The sequence below is a fragment of the Podarcis melisellensis genome (genome assembly GCF_964234715.1).
Source record: "Podarcis melisellensis genome assembly, chromosome: 6".
Taxonomy (NCBI): Eukaryota; Metazoa; Chordata; class Lepidosauria; order Squamata; family Lacertidae; genus Podarcis; species Podarcis melisellensis.
Window position 1 is genome coordinate 87,189,231 of NC_138538.1, and position 21,253 is coordinate 87,210,483.

The 21,253-nt window shown below is 40.8% G+C and overlaps 1 protein-coding gene across 2 annotated transcripts in view; it reads left to right on the plus strand.

Annotated features, from left to right (window-relative positions):
- The window catches only part of EDEM3 (ER degradation enhancing alpha-mannosidase like protein 3), a 37,802-nt gene extending 18,112 nt beyond the window's left edge, over positions 1 to 19,690 (plus strand). Inside the window, exons 10-21 of one of the 2 annotated variants that reach the window (XM_081914826.1) lie at positions 540 to 665; positions 2,431 to 2,514; positions 4,083 to 4,166; positions 5,113 to 5,237; positions 6,534 to 6,699; positions 7,089 to 7,243; positions 8,042 to 8,195; positions 10,300 to 10,494; positions 12,137 to 12,302; positions 13,996 to 14,181; positions 15,253 to 15,300; positions 16,070 to 19,690. In XM_081914826.1, the coding sequence (XP_081770952.1) occupies positions 540 to 665; positions 2,431 to 2,514; positions 4,083 to 4,166; positions 5,113 to 5,237; positions 6,534 to 6,699; positions 7,089 to 7,243; positions 8,042 to 8,195; positions 10,300 to 10,494; positions 12,137 to 12,302; positions 13,996 to 14,181; positions 15,253 to 15,300; positions 16,070 to 16,461 (1,881 nt within the window). In that variant the 3' untranslated portion in view covers positions 16,462 to 19,690. The remainder of the gene's footprint in view (positions 1 to 539; positions 666 to 2,430; positions 2,515 to 4,082; positions 4,167 to 5,112; positions 5,238 to 6,533; positions 6,700 to 7,088; positions 7,244 to 8,041; positions 8,196 to 10,299; positions 10,495 to 12,136; positions 12,303 to 13,995; positions 14,182 to 15,252; positions 15,301 to 16,069) is intronic. The other variant, XM_081914827.1, reaches the window with a different exon arrangement.
- Positions 19,691 to 21,253: the final 1,563 nt, after the last annotated feature.

Genomic DNA, 21,253 nt, shown 5'->3' on the forward strand with positions numbered 1-21,253 from the left:
TTCTTGATTAGGAAGCCTGTATGACTTACTCAGGGACGTGGGTAGCGCTGTGGCTTAAACCACAGAGCCTAGGGCTTGCCGATCAGCAGGTCGGCGGCTTGAATCCCTGCAACGGGGTGAGCTCCCATTGCTCGGTCCCTGCTCCTGCCAGCCTAGCAGTTTGAAAGCACCTCAAAGTGCAAGTAGATAAATAGGTACCGCTCTGGTGGGAAGGTAAAGGGTGTTTCCATGCGCTGCTCTGGTTTGCCAGAAGCAGTTTAGTCATGCTGGCCACATGACTCCGAAAGCTGTAAGCCGGCTCCCTCGGCCAATAAAGCGAGATGAGCGCCGCAACCCCAGAGTCGGTCATGACTGGACCTAATGGTCAGGGGTCCCTTTACCTTTATTAACTTGTGTGGTTCGGTGTCCTCTCAGCTGTTTTGCATGACGTTAAGGAGAGGCAAGTGCAACATACAATTTAGTGTGTTTAGATCTTAACTTTGCAAATGAATTTGGTATGAAAAATGAATGTGGGCTCACCAGGGTCTGATGTTTTGCAGCATTATGATGCCATAATGAGATACATTAGCCAACCACCTCTCCTGCTTGATGTGCACATACACAAACCAATGCTTAATGCTCGCACCTGGATGGACTCCCTACTAGCCTTTTTCCCTGGTTTGCAGGTAGGTTTATCAGAGGTGCAGTAGCATTTAACTTTTCAGTCCAGTGATGACTATTTAGTTGTGGGGTTGAGTGTGAGAAGTATTTGTTTTCAAAGCTCTATAAATGTTCAGGACGCTGTAATTGGAAAAAAAAATAGCAAAGAATGGTTGGTGTAAGCTTTTGAACTTGAAATATGATGTCATGGGAAAGTAGTCATCCGGTGGGGAAGAATAATCTTTTACATGACAGACTTCATGGGATTGGCAGAGATGACCGGCAGAATCCGCGACCAGGGGAAAGAGACAGTGGAAGAGGACTGGAAGAAATTTAAAATATATCTTAAAAATTGTTGTAAAATTGAGGAGTGTTATGATTGTAAGCTGTAACTAATAAGTTTAAGGAAATTTAATGAAAGGGAACTAATAGACAAATTGACTAAAGGGTTGCTAAAGAATTGCAAAATAAGGATGCAGCGAAAGGGAGGTATGGGGAAGTCGGAGGAAAGAAGGTGTACGAAAATAAGATTATGAAATTATATATGTTTAAATGTTTTGTATGTTTTTGTTCTGTGTTTTGTTTGTTTTTTATTATGTGTTTGAAAAATGAATAAAAATTATTTTTTTAAAAAAAGAATAATCTTTTACAATTGCTGTCTCTAGCCGTGTTAGCATTGTGCAATCAACACTTGGTGGCTGTGTTCTGCAAATAAAATCAGATTTTTGTGAAATTTAATTTCTTTTGTATCCCACTAACCTGGAGCACATCTTTCTCATTTCTATATTATATAAAGCATATCAAACATCTAAAATAGGCTCATAGTATCGTTAGAGCAACAGCTCTAATGGTTTTGTCATGGCCTTTGGTACAATAAAGCTTACTTACTAATAGCCCACCAAATGCCCTACTCTCACATTTTTAAGGAGTTTTGTTGATATTTTGTTATACATCCTTAAATTCTTTCTTTTATGTTATTAGCTGCTACTTCCTTCTCTTGCCTCTTATACACAGTGTTCCAAAATTATTTTTTTTCTTGACTAGAATATTCTCTCAGTATTTCGATCTTTATTGGTAAATCTTCCTTTCCTTCCTCTATAAACGGTAGCTTCTAAATTTGGTCCGGCTTATGGTACTGCAGACAAATAAACAGCCGTAAACAAGCTTTACTTTTTTGTGTTTTGCTAGTCTGCAGCAGCCATTTTGCCAAAAACCATGGTGGGAGGGGGAAGAGGAAGGAGAGATTGCACAAATAAGAGAGCACATTTTCCTTCCTTATTTGCCTTTTGCAAGGTTTCAGAGAATTTTTCTGTCCCCACCCCCATCATTTTGGAGTAGAAATTTCTGTGGCTGGGAATGCATTAGGAATATCATTACATAAGCATTGTTTAATTCACAAGTTCCTCTATACCACATGAGTACTCTTGGAAATATCTGGTTTGGCATCTAAGATTTCCAGAAAGCAACTTTATTAAAGCAGTACTTAAATTTGAGCTAATAATTTTTAACGCTAAGAATGTAAACATATGGCCAACCTGGCAGACCAAACCAAATATATGTTAATCACTGGTTTCAGCACATGTGTACATATGATTATTCTGTCTTTTGCTTAATTAACCAAGTGCCATTCTGCTCTCTCATGTTTCCTTGTCTTACGCCGTGGCCTGTGTAAGAAAAAGAAATAACCATGGGCTGGGGGCAGGTGGTGGGAGATATGGAATTGGTCATTATCTGACAGGAAAGGGGCATATCTAAATGGCCTTACATTGGTACTATCTGTTTGGATTATAGGTCTTGAAAGGTGATATCAGGCCAGCTATAGAAACTCACGAGATGCTGTATCAGGTGATAAAAAAGCATAACTTTCTTCCAGAGGTAAGGCGGTTGGCTTGTATCATTGTGGGGATAATAATAATACTGGGAAAGGGGAGATGTTGATTTCTAATTACTGATTAGTCATTCATGCACTAATCAGCATCCCTTTGCATATTTTGATCTTTTTTTAACTTTCTGTTCCTCCTGTAGGAACTGGAGGCTAGTGCATTTCTTGCTCATATGGTTGACCAAGATCTTTCCATGCATCGCTACATCTGCCTGCAATTCCCTTTTTCATATTTGTGCTCATTTGTTCACACAGTGGTTGCACATGAATGGGGAGAGACTGGTTTAGTGTCTCATCCGAACCAGTGCTCCTGGGTTTGGCTAATGTGTCAGTGTGACAGTGATTCAAACCCAGATATTCAACTCTTAACCATTTTATCCACTACATCACACTCATACAGTGAAAAGCTTTGCCATATGTTCACAACTCATTTACAGTGGTGCCTCGCAAGACGAAAAGAATCCGTTCCGCGAGTCTCTTCGTCTTGCGGTTTTTTCGTCTTGCGAAGCAAGCCCATTAGCGGCTTAGCGGCTTAGCGGGCTTAGCGGATCAGCTGATAAGCGGCTTAGCGGATCAGCTGATAAGCGATTTAGCGGCTTAGCAGATCAGCTGTTAAGTGGCTTAGCCAATCAGCTGTTAAGCGGCTTAGCGGCTTGGGAAAAAGGGGGGGGAGGAAAAAAAAAACCCCACAGGAACTCGCAAGACATTTTCGTCTTGCGAAGCAAGCCCATAGGAAATTCGTTTTGCGAAGCACCTCCAAAACGGAAAACCCTTTCGTCTAGCGGGTTTTCCGTCTTGCGAGGCATTCGTCTTGCGGGGCACCACTGTACTTTCAAATCTAGTTTTATGAGTGGTATCCAACTAAGTCATATTGAGTATTTCCTTTGAAATCATTGGACATATTTAAAGTCCATCAATCTACTCAGAATAGGACTAACTGGATGCTATCCTATATCTTGGTCTTTTTCCTTCCCCTGTATCTGAGATTGTGACCCAGTGGATAATGTCAGACGAGAGCCTGGGAGACCTTGGCCTAGCATAGAGTTGTCATGTTTGAGTGAACTTTGCAAACTTCTCTTGATAGCTAATCTGTAACAGGGGAATAATAAAATAGCACCTAACATATTGGGAATGCTATTTTCATCCACACAAAACCCTTGTGCTGTAGATGATTACTCCTCATTTTACAGGTGAGGACGACCGCAAAGGAAAATGCCTGCCTGTCTGGCTAACAGGGACTGTTCGATAAGTTTTTAGGCAGCAGGCAAAATGTTTCTTTTTTACCAGGTCTTTGGCTGATTAACATTCTCTGTCCTTTTCAATGTGTTTGTGGGTAGGGGTGAGGTTATTGCTTTTGTTCTGTTCTTGTTTTTATTATGTATTTTATGTTCTCATTTTGTATTTTTATGTTGTGAACTGCCCTGCAATCTTCGGATGAAGTGTGGTATAATAATAATAATAATAATAATAATAATAATAATAATAATAATAATAATAATAGCACCTGTGACCAAAGTACTGTACAGTTTAGTATTTCCCTATGTCTTCTTTTCTCCTTCAGGCTTTCACAACAGACTTCCGGGTTCATTGGGCTCAACATCCTTTAAGGCCAGAATTTGCAGAGAGTACCTATTTCTTGTATAAAGTAAGATTTCGTTCTTCAAATTCAAGGTGTCTTAAATCCTTGATAATCTTAGGAAAGGAATTGAAAACGTTAGCACCTTTTTATGACACTGTGATGCAGTTGCACTAAAATACTTTGTACTGAAGTGGCTGCTTTATCTCAAGAAGAATATTACAGGCACAGATAAGCTACAAAAAGAGGAATCTATAATGGTTAAGAATATGCAGCGACTTCCCCATAAAGAAAGACTAAAGAGAATTAGGTTTGTTCGCTTAGAATGAATGAATGAATTGGGGCTTGGGGGCAGGATATGAAAGTATTTCGAAATCGTGAATAGTGGGAAGAGATTGTTCTCTTTCACTTGCTCTGAAATTATGCCAGCAGGTACTACGTCACACAGCCTCTAACCTTAGATGGCTTTGAAAAAGGAGGCCTATTGATTATGAACTGGGATAGCTAAGTCCAGCTTCCAAACTGAAAGGTAATATAAGTAGGATTGTTACCAGATGCTTAGGGCAAGCAGCAGAGAATGGTAATTTCCATCTATACTTACTCCCTGGGCTTCTGATTTTTCCCTGTTTGTGGTGTGGGTTGGCTGTACTTCCGGTCTCAGAGGGTTGACACCTTCTTATGCATGCTCAAGAACAATACTTACGCAGAGCAAGTATTTTTAACAATACGATGAGCCTGAGACTTTCTAACTTGTGGCGCAAGATAAAGAAGCTTTCTATTGAGGCTGGTAAGCCCCTTGAATTGCTGACTGCAAACAGTTTCTCAGCTCTCTTCTCCCTCTGTGAATATTCTTCCGTCCAGGCTAGGATGTATTTAGCAGTGCAGTTTGACTTTAAATCCAAGGCTTTAAAATGTGTGCAGAAGTCAAATATCAAAGTATAATAACAGATAAGAATGTATTGTGTGTATAGCGTATCTCTAGGAGTAAGTGCAACAAATTTTCCTTTAAAAACAGGCTACTGGAGATCCTTACTACCTAGAAGTAGGAAAAACACTAATTGAAAACTTAAATAAATATGCTCGTGTACCTTGTGGATTTGCTGCTATGAAGGATGTTCGTACTGGAAGCCATGAAGACAGGTAATTAGCTGAAAAGCGTTGCTAGGTTTTGCTAATTTAATCTTGCAACCGTGCGTTCATGCTGGTAGGATTTCTTTGTACATTAAATCTTCACTGGTTTAATACTTTAGTAAATGTTAACAAGTGTTTCATGATTTTTATTTTATTAAGATATATATATATATATATATATATATATATATATATATATATATATATTCCTCCTCAAGGCACCTAACTTAAGTATTTAACTTGTTAATGTATTTAACAATAGACATTTAAATAGCATGAAAACAAGGGCTTAGATCCACACAACCACAGGTGGGAGAATAGTGCCATTCTGTAAACTTGTGCAACCCTAACGGAAGACGAATTGCAGGCATGGGGAACTTCCTGCCTCAGAATAATGTCAGGTGATCCCACCCACCTGACAGAATTGCTGTCTAGGAAGTTAGGATCTGAGCCACTAGCCAGAAAAGGTTTCCCACTCCTGTTGTGGCATAATTGGGCAATATTGAAAGGTCTTCAAGCTGGTACAAGCAGAAGAAGTTGGGGTCACTTTTCTCACAGCAGAAACAGCCCTTCTATGAACAGAAATAGCAGTCTGCTAGTGAAAAGGCACTTTTTTGGGGTCCAAGCCCTCATCAGAAGCAGAAAATAAGGTGACAACATCAAAACAGCATACAAATAATTGAAGGCACATCCAAACTGGACTGTTTGGACTGAGTTGCTGTGAAATGTCAATAAGGAGGCGGTCAGATTAGGCCCTTGGGGGAAGAAGTTCTGCCTCTAGGTGCAGCATCTGAGAAGGCCCTTAAGATGCTGGCGCAGAGCAGGATTTCTATCAGTGACCCAAGTGGGTGGGCAGGATCATGCGAGACTAAGAGATCCTTTACGTGAAATTCTTGCTATTTAGTCTTTAGCCATGTATGCATTCTTTGGAAAAACTTAGCGAAGTTCTTCCCATTAGTTGTCATTTTGACTTTACTCAAAAATATCTTGCTTTTCATTTTGTTGTTAGTGATACAGTCGTACCTTGGTTTTCGAACAGCATAGTTCTGGAACGTTTTGCCTCCCGAATGCCGCAAACCCGGAAGTGAGTGTTCCGGTTTGCGAATTGTTTTTGGAAGCCGAACGTCCGATGGGGCTTCCGATTGGCTGCAGGAGCTTCCTGCAGCCAATCAGAAGCCACGCTTTGGTTTCCAAACGCTTTGGAAGTTGAACGGACTTCCAGAACGGATTCTGTTTGACTTCCAAGGTACGACTGTGTATCAAGAAGGAAAAATGATACTTAGTTTATTTATTTCCTCTTTCTAGGATGGATTCTTTCTTCCTGGCTGAAATGTTTAAATATTTATACCTGCTCTTTGCTGATAAGGAAGACCTGACTTTCGATATAGAAGACTATATCTTTACCACAGAAGCTCATTTGCTACCTCTCTGGCTATCTACTGCAAACCAAACGGCCCCTAGGAAAAACATTGTGAGTGTTGCTTCATATTTTTGAATTGATTTAATTGCAGACTAGCTTTTATCTTCCTCAGTAAAAGTAACTCTTAGAATATTTTTAGATTATTCTTCCGTTGGTGCACAAACTGTGCCATTCTTTGCTGTTTATGCAAACGTAAATTAGGTAACGAATTTCTAAATGAAAATTTGGTCTTTTGTAACTTGATTCCTTACATAGAATCATAGAATTGTACAGTTGTAACAATATATTGATTGACATTTTAACTCTGCCTATTCCTTTTTGTGGTTGGAAGGTTTGTAATTGTACTTTCGTTGCAAACACATTTGGATATTGTGACTGCACATGGTTAAAGAAAGAAAGAGAAAACAATGCTTAAATTCTCCCTCTTTTCCCCTTTGCAGACTACAGAATACACAGAATTGGATGATAGCAACTTTGACTGGACATGCCCCAACACTCAGATCCTCTTTCCAAATGACCCAATGTATGCTCAGAGCATCAGGGAACCTCTGAAAAATGTGGTGGACAAGAGTTGTCCTAGGGGTGTTTCCAGAGCGTAAGAGCATTGTTTATACCTTTCATAACTATGTGATAGGTAAAGGTAAAGGCACCCCTGACCATTAGGTCCAGTTGCGGACGACCCTGGGGTTGTGTGCACATCTCACTCTATAGGCCGAGGGAGCCGGCGTTTGTCCACAGACAGCTTCTGGGTAGTGTGGCCAGCATGACAAAGCCGCTTCTGGCGAAACCAGAGCAGCGCATGGAAATGCCATTTACCTTCCCGCTGGAGCGGTACCTATTTATCTACTTGCACTTTGACGTGCTTTCGAACTGCTAGGTGGGCAGGAGCTGGGACCGAGCAACGGGAGCTCACCTAGTCGCGGGGATTCGAACCGCCGACCTTCTGATCGGCAAGCCCTAGGCTCTGTGGTTTAGACCACAGCGCCACCCACGTCCCTAACTAGGTGATACAGCTGCTTATATGGAGCTGATATACTTTTATGCATTGACTAACACATAACGATGAAATCATTCAATACAGTTTGGTTTGGATGACTCCATGCAATGGAATATGCCTGAGGTTCTTGTATCAGAATTTCCCAGCCTGATTGCAGCTTGTCTATTTGTAATGGATGATGGGAGTTGTAGTCAAAAACATTTGTGTGCAATAAGAGAAAGCAAGGCTTGTGTTTCAGCCTGCAAGCTTCCAGAAGCCCTTTCATGCATTTTATTATCCGTTCAGTGGCCTCTGACGGCTACGCATAGCATGTTTTAGTCTTATGCACCTCATGTATATTATTCAAGCACCATCAACTCAGTTCTTAAAATGTAGGCGGCATGCTTTCTCTTGCAGGGAAGAGAGTTTGGGCACCGGACCAAAGCCCCCCCTGAGAGCCAGGGATTTCATGGCCAGCAATCCTGAGCATTTAGAGATCCTAAAGAAGATGGGAGTCAGCTTGATTCACCTCAAAGATGGAAGAGTCCAACTGGTGCAACATGCTATTCAAGTAAGATCTTGCCCTGTCATAGCCCTTCAGTGTACTTGTCTTCATTTATGCAGTAGTAGGAAGTTGACATCCAGGCACTCTTAATTTTTATTTTATTTTATTTTATTTGAAACAAGTTGTTTCAGTTTAATTATAGTACAGGTTGGAGAGGTATAAATATGGATATAATACATTGGAATAAATTAAGACTTTCCATTATGAACAAACTAGGTAAAGGTAAAGGGATCCCTGACCATTAGGTCCAGTCGTGACCGACTCTGGGGTTGCGGCGCTCATCTCGCTTTATTGGCCGAGGGAGTCGGCATTTGTCCGCAGAGAGTTTTTCCGGGTCATGTGGCCAGCATGACTAAGCCGCTTCTGGTGTACCAGAGCAGCGCACGGAAACGTTGTTTACCTTCCCGCTGGAGCAGTACCTATTTATCTACTTGCACTTTGACGTGCTTTCGAACTGCTAGGTTGGCAGGAGCCGGGACCAAGCAACGGGAGCTCACCCCGTCATGGGGATTCGAACCGCTGACCTTCTGATCGGCAAGTCCTAGGCTCTGTGGCTTAACCCACAGCGCCACCCGCGTCCCGTGAACAAACTACCTGCATATAAAATAATGATTTATTTAGAATTACAATTTTAATTATAATCATTTTAAATTTATAATCAATTCATTTTGCTTCAGACCCTGCCGGTTTGGATACCAATAGCGCATCTGAACTAATGGCAGGAAAAAAAACTTAATAAGGTTATACAGCGGACCCTCTAGTTACGTACTGCTCTGGATACGTAACTTTCAGGTTACGAATGCGGCAAACCCAGAAGTGTCTACTTTCGGTTTCGCCGGATGCGCAGAAGCAATCACACCATGTGCGTGTTCAGAAGCGGCGCCTCTGCCTACAGACTTTTTGGGTTGCGGACAGACCCCCAAAACAAATTTAATTCGTATCCGGATGGTCCACTGTATTTCAATCGGACTGGCCTATAAGGGTATTGCCCATAAGTCATTGAGTTTGTTTACTAATCCTTATACTGTACACTCACATCATTTATTTTTATTTATTTTTATTTTGTGTTTTGACAAAGTAATAATAATAAATAAATAAAAATGTGCACTCCACCCCCCAAGACCTCTGTAACTATCCAACCTCCCAAAATTTCAACAACTTTTATGATGGTTTGACCCTCTTTCCGTTTTAACAGTACAAATTCTACAAATACTAGAGATATTTGACACTCTTAAATTTAGGCACACAAGAAAGTATTCTTGAAATATGTGCCCTATGTTCTGTGAAGCTGTTGAACAACAACAACAACAACAACAACAACAACAACAACAATAATAATAAAAATACCTTTATTGTCATTGCCCCCTCTCAGGGACAACGAAATTACTTGGCTGCTCCATCCACCCAGATAGGGCACTCCACTCAAAATCAGAACAACTATAAAAACACTAATTAAAACAATATAATATAATACAGCAAGGAAGATTAGATGACAAGTCCCTTTTCCTGATGTTACACAAACTAAGTAACACAGTTATACTGTCTAGTAGTCCATTCAATCATGTCTGAATGTTTAGTGGGAGACAAGTTTTTCGAAATATTTGTTAGTGGTAAGCTGCGAAGTTGAATTGAATGTGTTTCAAATTTTGAGGTCATTACCATGACAGGGCCTTTTCAGTGGTGACACCGAGGCTCTAGAACTTTCCAGGTTAGCCTTTCTCCTCACCTGTGCTGAGGACTTTCTGGCACTGAGTAGGGCTGCTTTATTCTAGACGGCATCTTGAGTTCTCTGAACTGTTTTTTTTTTTACTGAGTAGTATTGTGTCTTGCTGCTGGCATTGTAATAGTTCTTTTGCCTGTGTTTTTATATTTTTAGCATGCACGTGAAATTTTATACTGAAAATACCCTTGGAAGTGTTGTCAGATACAAATAACTGTTTATTTTATTTTTTATAAAAACAAAAACTAATTCTGAAATATTTTGGCTAACGCTGGATGTCTAGAAGTTCAGAACAAACTAATGAGCGAGTTTCCTCAGGAAATGCTGTTGCATGTTTTGTCTGCAGGGTTAGAATGAAAAAATGCTAGATATTGCTTACTTTTTCATTAGGCAGCAAGCTCACTCGATGCAGAGGATGGTCTACGGTTCATGCAAGAAATGATTGAGCTGTCCAGTCAGCAACAAAAAGAGCAGCAGCTACCTCCTCGTGCCGTTCAAATTGTTTCCCACCCGTTCTTTGGCAGAGTGGTTTTGACAGCTGGGCCTGCGCAGTTTGGAATGGATCTCTCCAAACACAAATCAGGGGTGCGTTCTGTCTTTACAGCCTTGTGATTCAAAACAGCAACCACTTGTATAGTTTAGACGGAAGTTATGGGAAATTGTTAACATACAGAACTTTAATTTATCTAAAACAAGAGTACTATAGTACTATATAATACTATAGTACTATATATAATTTCATTAAGTTTTCTGTTTTACAATTTAAAATACTCATTTATACATCCTTAAGATATCAATGACTCCCCTTCTTCTCTTTCCATGGTTTACTTTCCCCGCATATTTTACAAAAAAACATACCATTCAGTATTCCATTATTGCATCCATCAAAACTTGTTGAATTTATCTTAATGCTGCCAGCGTTTTCAGCTGTACACAATTATTTCCTGTATATTCCATGAATGTTTTCCAATCTCTTTAAACGTATGTTCTCCCTGTTCTCTTATTCTATGTGTTAAGTCTAAAAAATAACAAGAAGAGGAGTTGTTCTAGAATCCCCCTAAGTCAAGAAAACAAAGCAACTCTGAATAACTAAGGCCAAAAGCAGATGGCTAACTCGAATGAGAGTGGAGTGGAGGGGAACAGTCTGAATAGGCGCTGGGCAAGACTGTTTTATGTATGAAGCCAATTGAGGCTCCCCATTTTGCCCACCAGGCCATTTGCCCCAAACCACGCCCACCCATCCCATACCTGACAGCTTATGTGATATCAGGTGTGGGGCAGATAGAAATGCGTCTGGATCTGGCTGGAAAGCGTGATTGAACGTCCTGAGCATCAGCTGACACATGATTTGTTGCAGGCAACACATTTTTATAAAGTGCAGTAGCTTCAAATGCCACTATTCTGATTTAGCATGCAATGAATCATCCTATTGGGATAGCTCAGTTGGTAGAGCATGAGGCTCTTAATCTCAGGGTTGTGGGTTTGAACCCCACGTTGGGCAATAGAGTCCTGCATCGTAGAGGGTTGGACTAAATGACCCTTGGGGTCCCTTCCAACTTTATGATTCTATGAATGAATTCTGCAATAACTGCCTTCACTGCAGTTATTGGGCACAATCCAGTGCAGTGTGGCGAAGCTGTTAGATTTCACTGGGTTTAAGAGCACCAACCCTGGGTTGGAGGATGATCAGTGCTGGATTTACATATAAGCTAAACAAGCTATACCTTAGGGCCCCACTCTCTTGGGTGCCCCGAAAAAATTTAAAGAAAAAACCCCTGGATGTACAATTCCAAAATATAACATAAAAAACAACTAAAACAAAACCTACGTACAGCAACAGTGTTTTGTGTTGTGTAGGCTCCTGTGATGTAAGTAATGGGCCCCGCCTGCTAGCCTGCTCCCTAAAATATCACTGGTTTGCTTATTTCTATATATAGGGTGCCTACATTCTGCATGTGCAAATGGCTTTAGATGCCTATTAGGTCCATAAATTACCATATAGCATATATTCAACAGAAAAAAAACAGTGACAATTTGTTGTTGACAAAGGATAGCTGGGCATATAACGGGCCCCATTACCTACTGCTTAGGGCCTCATCAAACCTAAATCTGGCCCTGATGATGAGGGTTGTATTTCCTATTATGCTCTTCATATATTTTAGTGCGAAAAATGCAAATGTTTACATGCTTGAATACCGACTACTAAAGCCTCTCATCTCTTCAACAGGCAAGAGGATTTGTTGCAGTCAGTAAACCATATAATGGATGCTCTGAGATCACCAACCCTGAAGCGCTGAAGGATAAAATTGCTTTGATGCAAAGAGGGCAGTGCATGTTTGCTGAAAAGGCACGGAACATCCAAAAAGCTGGGGCTATAGGTGGCATTGTTATTGGTAAGTGAAACAGAAAACGTATATAAAGGTTTTTTAGTTAACAGTGACACACTTGAAATGTTAAGGCAGGTGTGACTCATGCACTTTAATAATTTTAATGTGAACAGTTTTGATTGTACAGTCATATCTCGGGTTACAGCTGCTTCAGGTTGCGTTTTTTCAGGTTACGGACCGCTGAAACCCGGAAGTACCAGAATGGGTTATTTCTGGGTTTTGGCAGTCGCGCATGCGCAGAAGCGCCGAATTGCAACCCGCACGGGCGCAGATGTCTACTGTATTTAAAACCTTTTAAACCTTTATACAGTAGTACCTCAGGTTACAGACGCCTAAGGTTACAGACTCCTCTAATCCAGAAATATTACCTCGGGTTAAGAACTTTGCTTCAGGATGAGAACAGAAATCGCGCAGCGGTGGCAGTGGGAGGCCCCATTAGCTTAAGTGGTACCTCAGATTTAAGAAAAGTTCCAGGTTATGAACGGACCTCTAGAACGAATTAAGTTCTTAACCTGAGGTACCACTGTATACGACCCTCCTTCTAATTCAGTGTACGGCATGAAGTAATTCAAACTATTACCCAGGTTAAGGCTTGGCCAATGCAAACTCTCTCATTAAATAAATAAATAAAAATACCTTGGCATTTAAAAGATCACAGTGTGGGTGCCGCATACTGTGTTTATTCCAAAAACCAGGATGCCTCATGGGTGAAAATGCCCTTTTGGTTGAATAATGAATTTCTGATAGAGTAGGTGGTTGGTTAAGGACTGTCGAAGACCTCAAGATGGTCTGGTTGCCTGTATTACATTCATATCCCACCTTTCCTGAGGATCTCACAGTGGGTTGTATGAGAAAAGGCATGCCTTCAGGTATTCAGGTTCTAAGCCATTTAGGATTTTTAAAGATAAGTACCAGCACCTGTAGGCAAAGAGGCAGCTAGAAGTTTGTTTAAAATTGGTATGTATTATAAGTGACGCGGGTGGCACTGTGGTCTAAACCACTGAGCCTAGGGCTTGCCGATCAGAAGGTCGGCGGTTCAAATCCCCGTGACGGGGTGAGCTCCCATTGCTCGGTCCCTGCTCCTGCCAACCTAGCAGTTCTAAAGCATGTCAAAGTGCAAGTAGATAAATAGGTACCGCTCCAGCGGGAAGGTAAACAGTGTTTCCGTTCGCTGCTCTGGTTCACCAGAAGCGGCTTAGTCATGCTGGCCACATGACCCAGAAGCTGTCTGCGGACAAACGCTGGCTCCCTCAGCCTATAGAGCGAGATGAAAGCTGCAACCCCAGAGTCGTCCACGACTGGACCTAATGGTCAGGGGTACCTTTTCCTTTACAGTGGTACCTTTGGTTACTTACTTAATTAGTTCTGAAGGTTCGTTCTTAACCTGAAACTGTTCTTAACCTTAAGCACCACTTTAGCTAATGGGGCCTCCTGTTGCTGTCGCGGCCCCAGAGCACGATTTCTGTTCTCATCCTGAAGCAAAGTTCTTAACCTGAGGTAATATTTTCGGGTTAGCGGATTCTGTAACCTGAAGCGTACGTAACCCGAGGTACCACTGTATAAGTGAATCTGGTTGTATTGGTCCGAATTCTGCTAACCAGGTTTTATACTGATTGAAGGTCCAAGTAACTTTCAAGTTGCACTGAGAATTCAGTGGGTGAAAGTTAATATTAATGGAAACCCTGCTCGTTCCACCTAGATGACAATGAAGGAAGCAGCAGCGACACAGCCCCTCTCTTCCAGATGGCAGGCGATGGCAAGAATACAGACGACATCACTGTGCCAATGCTGTTTCTGTTCAACAAGGAAGGCAGTATTATCCTTGATGCCATCCAGGAATATGAAGCTGTAGAAGTGCTGCTTTCTGACAAAGCAAAAGACCGAGGTAAGAGTGAAAACCATGTTAGCGTATGAAAGGTGGCCCCGGCTCAGTTAATTCAGTCCAAATTTCAAAATATAGAAAGAGGAGAGAGTCCAAAATAACAGGATGAATCAGGAAGATCAGCAAACGCATAACACAGGCATAGGCAAACTCGGCCCTCCAGATATTTTGGGACTACAGTTCCCATCATCCCTGACCACTGGTCCTGTTAGGGATGATGGGAGTTGTAGTCCCCAAACATCTGGAGGGCCAAGTTTGCCTATGCCTGGCATAACAGCACTAAGGTCAGTCTTCCCAAAGGACTGAGGAGGTAGCCAATAGAACACCAACTTAGGTAAAAATCCAAGAAATTATACACTTGTCAGCCTAATTTTCCAGGTTTTCAGGTAATTGGTAGAACGTTTTAAGGCTACAGTAGTTAAACATATAAATCAGTGGATTTGCCTTGGGCATGTTTGAGCACTATCCCACCTTGAAGTCCTGTTGATTCCCATTGGGGTGTTTTAGCAGGAACGTAATTTAAAAGGCTGACTTAAGATGGCTTGCAGGCCTGTCATATCTATTTCAAGATGCAAGTAGGTTCTTCTCGATTAGGGCCAACTTAGCGTTCTCCTTAAAGCTCCCTGGATTTCTCCCGCCTTTTATGTTCCTAGAATATTTCTCTTCAGGTGGCAACTTTCTGACTGCTGTATCACATTTTATTTATAAAAGCATTTGGAAACTGCCCTCTCACAAAACAGTGGGTCGGTGTACAACAACATAAAGACATTTAAAAGCAATACAAAGCAATAATTAAAATGATTGGCTGCTCAAGGGACATTTTAAAGGATGTCATAGACCCCATAGCATAAAAATAATCTTTCAAAGATGTCTGAAAGTCAAAAGCGATGATGCCTTTGTACGCAGGGAGGGCATGTCAACAATATTCTTGTGTTGCTGTGCGGTCCCCTCAAACCATTTTTTAAAGCAGCAGCTATGTTAATGAATGAATTGCCATTGTAAGTTAGGAAATTTCTGAATTTAAAATGCATATGTGCTTTTTCCCTTCTTCCTGTGCTACCCTTGGATTGTCAGCAACTATATTTAAAGATAAAATGATTCCAAACTACATTATTGATAGCAGTAAGTATCAAACATCTGTATGTTTTTGCCCAAAATTCTGAAAGCATTTCTCCTTTGGGATGTTCGCTTTGACAATGCTGAATTGTGATGCAAAACGAACCAGCCTAATCCTTGATTCATGAGTAATGTATGTTTCAAGTCATTGAGGTGCTGTTCTCATGTTGGTCTCATAGGTGACATATGGACACTAATAATCTCTAGGAACTTTGGGGCAGATAAACCGCTTGAAAGATCAGCCATTGGTTAGTTCAGACCGAAAAGGTCCTTTAGGCAGATTATAGTAATTGATTTTTAGAGACCTTGGAAACCATGCATATATTTTCTTTGGAGAAAATTTCTTCGGAATTGTTTCAAAAATAACTATCAGCCTCACACTCTCAAACATGTGTAATAAGAGGGTTAATTATGACATTATTAATAGCTGTGTTTATTTGATAAAAGCTTGAAAATAGATACAGCCGTACCTTGGAATTGGAACAGCTTAGTTCCCCAAACATTTTGGCTCCTGAACGTCGCAAACCTGGAAGTGACTGTTCCGGTTTGTGAACTATTTTTGGAAGCCAAACGTCTGACGGGGCTTCCATGGCTTCCGATTGGCTGCAGGAGCTTCCTGCAGCCAATCAGAAGCCGTGCTTTGGTTTTTGAACGTTTTGGAAGTCGAATGGACTTCTGGAACGGATTCCACTTGGCTTCCAAGGTACGACTGTACTCAAGAGCCATAAACTACAGTTGTTTTAAAAAAATCATTGTGTTTCTTTCCCCTCTTAAGATTTGGAAATGGAAAGCATGGATCAGAAGTCATCTGATAATGATTCTCATAACCAGAGGTCAGAAGAGATTTCTGCAGATTTGAACTTGGTCAATCAAGACCCAGAAGGAGAAGGTGGGTTGGAGTCACCTGCAGAGTTGGGCAGCGATAGTGTTTCCCTTATGGACCAGGAATCCTGTATCCCTAAACTCCAGGAAACTAATAAACTCCAGGAAACCAGTAGTCAAGCATCAGACTTGGAAAATCACCCCGAGGAACAATCAAAGATTGAAACTGACTCCAATCCCACTGATAGCTGGGATAATAATAAAGGACAGTCTATGGAATCAATATTAGCTGATTGGAATGAAGACATAGAAGCTTTTGAAATGATGGAAAAGGATGAACTATAACTTCTAATAAAGTGCTTGTGGGACTACAAAGTGGTGAACTTTATGGAGGATAGTAAAGACCCTAGCATCTGAAAATTAAAAAAAAAAGAAGAGAGAATTGTTCAGTATTGTGAGGAGCAGCCAGGTTCCTTTGGCAAATTCCAGCATGTGTTAAAATTTCTATTGTTTTTCTTCCCCCTGTTTTATGGAAAATGGGAATGTGCAATTGACCCGTTTGCAGGGTTCCTTTGCATGGTGCTGTAGCACAGGAGGTTCATTCAGGGAATGATTTGGATCCCTCCTGCGTTCCACGTTGCTGTAAGTGAGCTTTGTCTAAGCCTTAGGAAGCAGAGAATGAATGAAACGGGGATTTCAATGCACCACCGAGTCTGGATGGCTAGTTGGGGCACGGCACATGATGGCTACAGGCTGGCTGTTGGCGATGATGCTTTTTCAAGGGTCTATACCGTATCTCAGAAGCCTTTTTATGGAGACATGGCAGAAGGTACTTCAGGCGGTGGTGGCCTTTATAGTGAGGGCAGAATAGCAGGCAGCTCTGACGTGTCCTGTGCCACTTAATATAGCGAGTGTGCTGTACCTCCTTTATCACATCTTCCATTTATTATTTTGAAGAGCGACCAAGATAACTTGGATTTATTTTTTTTTAAGTTCCTAGTTCAAGTCAAGATTGCCTTTGATTTACAGACTATGTGCTCGATTAGCAAAAAATAAAAAATAAAACCGCAGTTAATTCTGAAACTTGAATCTGAGTAATGGGGCATAGCCTCTTCTCTACACTCCCATTACTTTGATTTTGAACCTTGCACAGTGAATCGTGAGCTAAAATAAGCCAAACTTGCTTCCTTGCCGATTTCCTGGGAAAGGTACCAAATCAGATAGCGCTGGGATAGAATTTATTTCATTTTATTTTTTTGCAACTTTAAATCAGCCTTACATCAGTAACATCTCTCTATTCCTGTATACAGCTTAAATTTCTGTGCACAAAAAAGGCCAGTATGTCCATAGGAAAGTATGAAGTCAGTGAAAGACTGGTATCATGTGTAGATTTTTTTTTTTAAGTTGTAGAAATCCTAGTGTGTTTGACAGCAATCATGTTTCACAAATGTCTTAAAGTGAGCTTTTTTTTTTTTTACAAACCCACGTGTAGCTAAAAGACAAAGAAAAACAATACAGTTGCATCTACGCAAGACTGCCAGACGTTGCTTATTTATATCCAGTCTTGATGACGTTTGTCTTTATTGTTCTCAGGTTTTTTGGCTGTCGGAAACTGATTTGACACGGCACAGTATGTGCTGTGCCCTGTTCTGCCACTTTATGTATAAATGTGTTTTTGTTTTAATTGAGAACTAGCAGAATCCCTGTTAGGGTGCTGGGATGTATGTGGGGAGAGGAGGGCTTGTACCCCAGTGCTCTCACCGAAATTCATTCGGTGATGGGTGTTTTTGGAGCGCACGAACTTTTTCTTAAGACAGCACTTTACATTCCCCATAGAAGTGAATTATCAACCGTTGACTTAGACATCCATATAGGGAGAAAGTAAAGCTGTATCTGTTGGGATTCTACTGGTATGTGAACTAAACCTGCCCTCTGTTTTTGTACCCCAGTGAACTGAGCAGTTCAAAGGGCAAGTATACCTTTATCCGTCCAGTCCCAGATTGCGTCAATGTCGCGTGCAACACAAATCCTTAGAAACTGGCTATATAACAGTTAGGTTCATTTCCAGTCCGAACCCGAGGATTGATCCTAGCACAAAAAGGTGCAAAGGCATCTTTCTAAAAAACATATCAGCCAGGTGGAAAGACCTTATTCTTATGGATGAAAGAGTGGTGCGAAATCTTAGTGGACAAATGAATAAAAGTGTCCTTTAACTTTTTTCAATTCTTTTTTCCCATTTGCACATGTGAGTGTTAGATGTGGGGCCTTCAGCATTTTTTTTGTGGAGTTCCCAGAGATGAATTATGTTTAGACCGGAGGCTTTAATTTTGTTATGATTATTATTATTTTTTTGTACGTGGACTGTTCCTTCAGGGAATTTGAATAGAGGCTTCTCTAAAGTGTCCTTTAGTAACTTAGGCCTAGAGCTTAGAGGAGAATGTGTGCGTTTCAGGCCAAATGCACTTAATTTTAAGTTAGAACTGTAAAAAGCAAGTGGGATGTTCTGCATGTCTGAGTAATAGTGCCACTCGTAAAAAACTTCTCAATATTAACTCTGTCCTAGGCTATAACTTACCCCATCAAACTGCTATTTTTATTAGGCCTTCAATAGTAACGGCTCATTTGGTGTTTCTGGTGAACTGAATCTTTAGTCATTGTATCTTCACCAAGTGTTTTAGACGAAACAGCAGCTGCTAAATTCCATTTCTTCCTACCGATAATTTATTAAGAGTGTGAGCTACCTGCTACTTATTTGTACATAGTCCATAATGTGGATTTTTAAGTTGATGTATTGACATCGAAATATCTGCACACCTTTTGAGTTTTCCTCATTGATTCAGGGATTATTGAAAGATTCCCTTGCCATTAGAAAGGAGCATCTGAACGGTGGTAGAGTCTACCTCAGATATAGGTTGCCCTTTTATATATTTTTTGTTCTTCATCATAGCCATAAGCCTGTTGGACAATAGCAAAAAAAGGTTTACATGTTAGTAGCTAAATTTGGAGACTTGTCTTTTGCAGAGAGCTTACCAATTATGAGTTAATATCTTCATATCACAACAGAAGCCCATTTTTTGGACAAGCATTCCTGTATGTGGTTGGGGCGTTCCTTGAGGAGAGGGTATCAAATGAGCTGGCACAATAACAGGGTTACTTTCTAATCAGGATTTTCCTAAACCTGCTGTCTTGTGCATCTTTCGCCGTAGTTATTTATAGCAGGTTCATAGAGATCCCAGAAAAACCCTATAGTTAGGACAACCAGAGGAAACATTCTATGAATGCATAACCGTACATCCAGATTTTGTAAGACTTTTTACCAGCCCAATTTACAGCCATATATTTTCTTATGATGTAATTTATGAAAAGTGTAATAAGGGGTGCTGCAACACGACCGTTGTTAGGGTTTACTGTCTGGTAATTTTAAGTGTGTACAATACTCCTAAGGGCAACTGTGTACTGTGATGTAGAAGTCTGAGCTCAAAGTGTATATATAATCCTTGTATATACAATTGTGTACCTAATTATTATTGCTGATTGTAAAGATTTAATAAAATATGTAAATATTCTGGTCAAAGTGTTTTGCTTCGTATATCGTCTAAAAGTTCCTCCTTATTTCTGCTCTGTCATTAACATCTTCTACCATCCTCTGTTTCCCCCTTGTCATTCTCTTGTTCCTCTCTCGTATCTCTCCTGTCCCATCCATTTCCCACTCCTAATGCTTTATGATATTCCCCTCCTAATGCTTTATGATATATGAAATATTTTTGCTTCTTCCTCTGAGTTCAGCCTCTTCCTGCTCTGTTTATAAGTGAATGAAATTCCTTCCGGGAATTCCCAGCGGAAGGGGATGCTATTCTTTTTGAGTGCATCTGTTAAGCGTTTATATTTTCCTTTTTTCTTCCTCAACCTAGCTGGTATTTCACGCATGATTATAATTTCTTGTTCTTCAATTCTGAGTTTTTTCTTCTTATTAGCTTGCATTATTTTATCTTTTAAAATTTGTGAGTTAAGAAAGACTAGGCAATCTCCAGGCCACCTATTGGGTCCGGCAGTTCTTGACCTAATTTGGAATGCTCTGTCCATGCAGATAGAGATGTCTTCTTGGATTTCCAACCAGGATGCTAGGGCTTTTATTATTACTTTGCTTTGTATATTGAAGCGGGTGACAAGCAAACAAGTTTCTCCCAGTTGCACAAATGTTCCCTATCTTCAAATATAAACACCAATGCTAAATCTAACAGATGCTCCCTTCAAAATTTAGCATAAGTGTAATCTCAGGCATGAGGAAGGAATTGGTGCCCTTTTGGGGTCATACGTGATATTATTTGAAAGATACGGAAGAAATATAGAGGGTTGTTGTATTTTACAGCTCCCCCCTCCCAGAAAATAAAAACAGACCCTAAAAGACCTCTCAAAGCTCCGTAAGCTGCCAAGACCTTACTGGTATGCATTGTTTAATATAAGAATATAATATGGGTTTCAGTCTACAGCAAATGTGCCGGAACAGCAAAACAAGCATAAAAGTCAGGTCTGGGCCCCACATTTATTTAAGGACAATTCTGGGGCATGTCCAGAGGAGGATAACAAAAGATGCACGGTTACACAGAGGATGGAGTGGCTTGGTTTTCTTGGTAGGGTCTCTGTCTTTTTTTGGTACCAGTTACCGTATTTTTCGCTCTATAACACGCACCTGACCATAACACACACATCGTTTTTAGAGGAGGAAAACAAGGGGGGGGAAATTCTGAATGAAACAGTGGATGTATCATTTTTGTGCCTCATGCTGTGGCCACAGACATGTGATCTGATGGTGAATTTGGGGTGACCCAATGCAAAGATCCTGAGGATCCATGTGGATCCATGCTTTGTAACCACGTTTTTGCACCATTGCAGCCCCAGGCAACAGTGGGTGCGTGATTTTTTTGGTGCAGGCTGTAGCCATGGACATGTAATGTGATCTGATGGTGAATTTGGGGTGACCCAATGCAAAGATCCTGAGGATCCATGTGGATCCGTGCTTTGTAACCACGTTTTAAGTGGGGAGGGAAGGAAAAACACAGAAGGGACAAGGAGCGTGAGAGGGGTGTGCAGAGAAGCAGCTGGCTACGAATGCAGGAGAGGGGTTTAAAGGGAGGGA